Source organism: Pseudorasbora parva, chromosome 21 (assembly GCF_024679245.1).
Source record: "Pseudorasbora parva isolate DD20220531a chromosome 21, ASM2467924v1, whole genome shotgun sequence".
Lineage (NCBI taxonomy): Eukaryota > Metazoa > Chordata > Actinopteri > Cypriniformes > Gobionidae > Pseudorasbora > Pseudorasbora parva.
The window spans coordinates 39,402,506-39,409,837 of record NC_090192.1 but is presented as its reverse complement, the minus strand read 5'-3'; the positions used below and the strand labels follow the sequence as shown (position 1 = coordinate 39,409,837).

General features: G+C 39.6%; 1 protein-coding gene across 2 annotated transcripts in view; it reads right to left on the bottom strand.

The window, feature by feature from the left end:
• Nucleotides 1-200: 200 nt before the first annotated feature.
• Nucleotides 201-7,332, bottom strand: part of LOC137055491 (uncharacterized) — a 9,732-nt gene continuing 2,600 nt past the window's right edge. Inside the window, exons 4-8 of one of the 2 annotated variants that reach the window (XM_067429287.1) lie at nucleotides 4,288-6,271; nucleotides 4,107-4,172; nucleotides 1,726-1,863; nucleotides 1,510-1,581; nucleotides 201-1,108 (exon numbers count right to left, since the gene is read on the bottom strand). In XM_067429287.1, the coding sequence (XP_067285388.1) occupies nucleotides 888-1,108; nucleotides 1,510-1,581; nucleotides 1,726-1,863; nucleotides 4,107-4,172; nucleotides 4,288-6,271 (2,481 nt within the window). In that variant the 3' untranslated portion in view covers nucleotides 201-887. The remainder of the gene's footprint in view (nucleotides 1,109-1,509; nucleotides 1,582-1,725; nucleotides 1,864-4,106; nucleotides 4,173-4,287; nucleotides 6,272-7,332) is intronic. The other variant, XM_067429288.1, reaches the window with a different exon arrangement.

The window sequence follows — 7,332 nt, the reverse complement described above, 5'->3', positions numbered from 1 at the left end:
TGAAGCAGGAACAGGCCTGAAGCAGGAACAGACCTGAAGCAGGAACAGGCCTGAAGCAGGAACAGGCCTGAAGCAGGAACAGACCTGAAGCAGGAACAGACCTGAAGCAGGAACAGGCCTGAAGCAGGAACAGGCCTGAAGCAGGAACAGGCCTGAAGCAGGAACAGGCCTCAAGCAGGAACAGGCCTGAAGCAGGAACAGACCTGAAGCAGGAACAGGCCTGAAGCAGGAACAGGCCTGAAGCAGGATCAGACCTGAAGCAGGAACAGGCTTGAAGCAGGAACAGACCTGAAGCAGGAACAGACCTGAAGCAGGAACAGACCTGAAGTAGGAACAGGCTTGTCAGAAAACTCACCAGCTGCGGTTACAGAAAACAATCACAATACTTGACACGAGACTAGGGAAACATGAAGAGTATTTATACAGGACTAGCGGGATCACATGACTACAACAACCAATGAGAACAAGACACATGAAACAAGGGATATGATATAACTAAACCAACCAATAGGAACATCAAACAAGACGAGGGAAGCATTTGACATGGTCACATGATGAAAAGGTAATCATTGACATTGTCATTTACATTTATGCATTTAGCAGAAAACAAACGTGAAACCAAACAGGAAACCAACTGTGATGGATAAAAAAAAACTAAAAACATAATTAACATGTCAAAATGGCAGCTTCAGTCAAAATTAGGTGGCATGCTTGTACAAGAAATCATCAATAGCAATCCTTGAATGAACATGAGAATATGAAAACAAAACCCATTACAAACATTTTCACTGGATATCTAAGGTGACACTGATTATAACAGTACACAGTGAGTCATTTTCTAAGTTTAAACAGAAATTAAATTGCACGTGAGCCACAGTCGGCATGTTCTAGTTCTGTATATTCATCTTCCTTTTCATTGATATGATTCTGTTGTGAATGTAGTATTTGATTGCAACCCAGTCTCTGTCTTTCAGAGCCACTGGCTCTGCCTGGACGCAGGATTCACAGTCCTTTTTACCTGGCACCTTGAAGCTGGTTATGAAATGAATCATGTGCCGCTCCACAGCCTTGACTTCATTACCTGTCCACTTGGTCCTCACCTTCCCAGCTGTCGAATGCAAACAAAAGAAATGTATTGAAGATGAAACAATGGCTCTGCTAAAGTGAAACAATATATATTATATTTTGTTACATCCGTTTTCTGATAAGTTATGTTTTTTTCTCAGTTTAGTATTTCCTTGTTTTATTTCACATGTCTTTCCCTATTTGTCGATGCTAATTCGTCTCTTCTGCATCAGTAAGTGTTCCAGCATCATTTGTTTCCCAGTGTTAGTCCCCTATTATTATATTGACCTTTATTCTGTGTACCTTGACTCAGCTTAAGCCTTGAGATTTGGATACCTGACTGCCATTTTCAGTCGTGATAATTAAGTAGTTATGATGGCATTCTTTAAATTGAATACATATTTCTAAAAGAGTAATGTGGATCCAAAATGTTACTGTATTTACCTTGCTTTGCAGTGGAGCACTTTGAAGAAGTTTGGGATGTAACCATTTGAAGTGCTGTGTTCTGCTGGAAATCTGAAATCCATGAATTTAAATATATTTCAGATAAAAGCTTCACATACTGCCCTCTTTGTGAAGGCAAGAATAAATAATTGTTTTCATTATGAATGCGTTCACTTTTTGGTATGCAGTTTGTTTTTCGGCGCATTTATATTTTACCATGTCTTGGTTGAGTGTTGCTGACATTTCTGTTGTCCAAGACGGTTGAGGCAGAAGTCTGCTTCAAATGATCCAGGGTGGTTGAAGCATGCAGGTGCCTCAGAAGTGTCCAATCCCCAGAAGTCTCTGTTCTTGAGCCTTTGAAAAGTAAAAATGAAATATGAGCATTAAATGACAATGAGTTTGTTTGATTGCCCCACAAGATTACGGTTATAAACCTTAGTTTGAAAGGCAAAGGGGGAGGTTTTGCTGTATTTTATAGTTAAAGTGTTGGTGCTTAATATAACAATATCTAGTGTAAATGATAAATCACGTTTGAGACTTGTGCTGGCTACAGGCCACCATACAGACTTTAACAAAGAATGTGCTGATTTTCTATCAGAGTTAGTACTGGCTGCATATAAAGTCCTAATTGTTGGTGATTTTATTATCCATGTAGACAATGAAAAAGATGGATTTGGATTAGCATTTAGAGACATTCTAAACTCTATTGGCGTTAGACAACACGTATCAGGAACCACTAATCGCCGTAATCATACTTTAGATCTAATAATGTCACATGGAATAAATGTTAATACTGTTGAAATTCTGCAGCAGAGCGATGACAACTCAGATCATTTACTAGTATCATGTATACTTAATTTAGCTAAGGCTGCAAAGCTGACTCCGTGTTACAAATATGTTAATTAATAATCTTCCTGATCAGTATTGCGATATTGCGACAGAAACGTTAAACTCTCTTTTTTTCCAGCAATTTAGACACAGTTGCTCCTTTACGCTTAAAGAAGATTAAAGAAAATAGTCCAACACCGTGATAAAACAGCAGCCAGAAAAATGGAGCACAGGTGGAAGAAAACAAAACTAGAGGTATTTCGCATTGCATGGAAAGAGAACGCGATTTCACACAGACGTTTCGCTCTGAGACGTTTCCAAGCAGCACAGCAGTAATGACTTTATGAACTTCTTTTACCTACAAGATTGATAATATTAGGGAGAAAATTATAATTATGCAACCGTCTACTACAGTTTTGCATCAGGCAGTGCATTGTAAACTAGTGAAATGCAGTGAAATGTAAACTAAAATAGCAGACCAAGGCTGATGATAGATTAGTAAAAATCGAGAACAAAAGAGTGTAGAATAATAAATAAATGCAAAGTCTCAGAGGAGCGACCGAACACGGCGGCGCCATCTTGTCACTGACGCCATCTTCGTCAGTCTCCCTGACGAAAACATTTGATTCATTCATTGCTATAGGTGAGGAAGTACTTTCTAAACTTATCAAATCGACAGCATGTGTGTTAGACTCTATACCGACTAAGTTACTGAAGGAGATGCTTCCAGAGGTCATAGATCCCCTTTTTAATATCATTAATTTATCTTTGTCCATCACGATAAATACCAAAAACGTTTAAGTAGATTATGATTAAACCGCTTATTAAATGCAACTTGATCCAACAAAATTAATCAATTACAGGCCAATCTCAAATCTACCCTTTCTGTCAAAAATACTAGAAAAGGCAGTGTCCTCACAATTATGCTCCTTTTATGATGCACATGTGCGCAACATCTGTTTTTTTTTGTGGGTTTGTGCAGAGAAAACGTATAATTGTTTGGGCAGCCGCTTTAGGGTTTTCTGTTAGAACGGTGTCGTGTTAGCGGCCCCTAAGTTAATGACTAATGATCTTCGCAACTTCACTGTTACGCTAATTACTATTATTACTGTAAAGCTGCTTTTAAACAATCCATTCTGTTAAAAGCGCTATATAAATGAAGGTGACTTGACTTGGTTGTATTATTCTATGAAATCAACCTCAAAGTCAGACAACAAAAGAGCTTAATGGAAGTCTGAACCGGCTGGCTTAAAAAAGGCCCACTCATATCAAAAAGTATACCGTATCTCTCCTCATGGTGGGATATCAAGAGGAAGCCTACCTCTCTACTGTTTTCTGTATCTGAGTAATCTTTTAAGCTAACTATTCCTCTACCTCTTACTTTAAATGTTTAAAGTTAAATTTTTGCTTTTGACTTAACATCCCAATTAAAGGCTGTCCTAACTTACTCCTTGTGTACTGCTAACAAGACTTTTTGCAAAACATGAATTACATTTATCATGTACTGTAACTTTTGCTTTCTTAGTTGTATTCTCTCATTCACTATTTCTTTATTTCTTGCTGCTGTTAGACTTAATTGATTAAAGCCTGTCCACCTTCTTTCTATTAATGATTCGAAATAATTAAGCACCGTGTTTATACATAATCTCTCCAATCTTTTAACATTTATTTACCAATGTTCCTTTAAGCCCATCTAACACTATCATCAGATCACTACTGTCTGTCTCCCTGGTCATAAACTAAAGATATAATCACATAAGTCAGTGTACCTTCATGTTGATGTAGGTCAGCAATGGCTTCTTCACTGGAATCATCATCACTTGTGCCTACTTCATCTGGTTGGGTAAAAAAACAACAACGTTTGGACCAAGTATTTAAATCAAAGACTAAGTACAAGTATAAATGTGATATAAGAAGTACTTATAAACTACATTTAAAAATGATTTTCACCTTCAGGATTGATCTCAATGTCATCCAGCCCTTTCCCTTGCAGGTCAGACAGTCTTCCTTTTTCCATTGCTATCAACAGTTTGCTAACTTTTGCAAGCTGCAGGGTACTCTCTGGAAGCCGAGAGAATTCCCTGTGGACCCTTATATCCTGTCCTAGAAAGGTAGCAAGTGGATCCATTTCATTTTCTTTTAAGTTCAGTATTGTTGACAAAGTGGCAACTTGTTTCCTCAATCTTGCTGATGTGAGGGACTCTGGGTTTTTTGCACCACATTGTTTTGAATACTTGCGGAAGCAGTCAGAGCCTCTGTAATGGGAAAGCACACATGGGCGTGCAAACAAGAACACGTTCTCTGGGTGGACTTGACACTCATTCCTGTTTTTAACGAGGAGATCCATTGCCGTGATCATGTCAGGTGTGAGAAGCACGGGCACCATTCGTGAACCTCGAATCTCAACTCTGTCAAAGTACTTGGCAACCTTCTTCTCAAACTCACTAAGGCCAATCATAATGTCAGGATTCAACTCTGTACGATTTCTGGATGTGAAAGCCTGGAGTTCCATTTTTGAAACTTCCCCTTGCCTTCTTCTGTTAAATAGTACCACCTGCGTCAAAGTCACTTGAGCAAGATTCCCAAAGCTTTTGATGTTGGGTTCTTCCTCAAGGTTCTTTATGTACTTAGCACGCTCAGTAGCGAGAAACTTGTGCAGCAGGGACACATCTTGTGTAAAGGGCAACACATGTGGTTTAATCCATTTGGCTTGATGAAGTGTACTCAGTGCAGCGCTTGAAATGGATTCCGCCCATCTTTTCTCATACAGAGTGGAGAAATGCTGGGCAGACTCTGCAACGGCTTTGCGATTTGCAATGATGGCATTGCATTGCACAATGCCTGCAACCTTAGCCAAACTGTGACCCAATTTTAAAGCCAATGATGGGATTTTATACGAGTTGCTATCAAAGTCATAACCAGCAACATATCTCACTGCTCGTATCACGTGGGGGAAATTACTGGGCATAACAAGGTCTTCAGTGCTCCTCAAAGGTGTTGTAGCTCTTGCGGTTATCAAGAGTCTAGCCATCTCTCTCATTCTTTGACGTATGTAATCATTTCTCTTCTCATTTGGTTTCCTGCCATTGTACAATAACTCGCCAAGACTAAGGATGTCTCTTTCACTCCTTACAACTAAAGAAATGTCATCTTGGTTCATTTCACAAGCAATCTTCCAAACAGCATCATGAACTGTATCAGCTTTTGGGAGGTCAATGTGGATCCGTTTTTGCCCAACTCTAGTCTCCATCTCAGCAGACTTCTGAGGGCAGTTTCTGACATGTCTCCATAGACTTTCTCTTGCATAGAGTCCTTGACAATACTTGCAGTGACTAAAGTCATTAAGTTTTCTGACTTTAGTGGATCTTCGACAAGCAACCATTTCTCCATCACCACTGCTTGCCACAGAGACATTATGGTTAAAGTTTCCCCTTTTCTTAAGAGAGCGTAACAAATCTTTTCTTTCGCGAGATCCTTTCTTAAAACTGAAAGCCTTTGCGACCTCAAGCTGTGTACTGTGAGCGGATTCGAGGTGTCTTGCCAATTTAGAAATTGCCTTATTACAATATAGACAATATTGTTTCTTGTTGTACTTGCTTCGCTTTGCTGTGTTTGGCAACGAAGTGACATTTATGGAGCCGTGCGAGGTTGAACTCTTACTGCAACTTCTCACTGAACTACAACGGCCGCTGCTCATCTTTGAGGAACTAAAACTTCTCTGCTCTTTGGAACTGTTGGCACTACCCGAACTGTGGGCTGTAGCGATCCCCAATAATTTGTCCTTTAACACTCTGTGGGGAAGAGGATTGTCTATGATTTTTAGATCTCTACTAGAATAACTTGTGTCAGAGGAGTTGCCACTTGAATCTGGAACATAGCTGGCATAATCATAGTCTGTATCATCCGAAGATTCATCAGTCATGTCATTAGAGATCTAAAGGAAAATTGAGAGAAAAGATCGCATTCCATCAATAAGTTAAACATTTAATCACAGCAAGAATATTGTTATCCTAGGACCATCACATTGCGCATAACACAACATTTAAAGGTGCACTATGCAACTTTCCGTCCACTAGAGGGCGCCTATTCTAAACAAAGGTGTAGTTTGATGACGGCAAGTGTGAGCGCAGCATCTTGGGACATGTGGTCTTCACCTCACAGCTGGTGGAAAATAGGACTCAGGCAGAAATCATGTTGATGGATGCGGTTATTAACGTCACTGTAGTAAAGCAGAGCAGGACCAAGTGTTGTGGAGCTGAACACGGCCGCTGGAGTGATTGTTACACACACACGTCTCGCGAACACCGGGACTTTTATTATGACGGGACGGGACACAGTCGCCGGGCGCGCACACTATTTCTGCTTTCCCGGTCATGATTATAAGGTAAAGCAGCTCTGTTTATCATATTAGATACATTTAAGTGTGTTTAAAATGATGTTATGGCGTTCCTCTGTGCGTTCGCTCGGCGCTGCTGTGACGTGTTCACACTGCTAAGAGAAAAGCGCTTCTGCAGAATAAAACCGAGGCTAACGCTGATATGACGCGGTTGACAGGCGACTCCCTCAGACGCTGACACGTCCCGGTCCTCAGTTAAAATAGCAATTTTCGCACAATTTACAAATAGTTGGAAACATTTTGGATATTGTAAGTACTCAACTGAACAAAATATATAACACTGGCCTAGTGGTTTTTGGATATTTTACTGCAAAAATACTACATAGTGCATATTTAAACATAATAAAAACCATAAAATTAAAATTAATATTTGAGCTTCTTAATATGTTTTGTGCTTTACTATTATTGTTGTCTATTGGTATTTATTACATGGTCATTTGAGCTTGAGTTTCCATCATGAAATCCACCATCATCAACCTTTGAAACGATGAATAATTTTCATCAAACAGAAACGTTCACCCCAAGTTATATCCAATTAATGCTGATTGTCCTAAATTCACATCACACCGCTTCCATTCAGACCGCAGCCGAGATAGTGT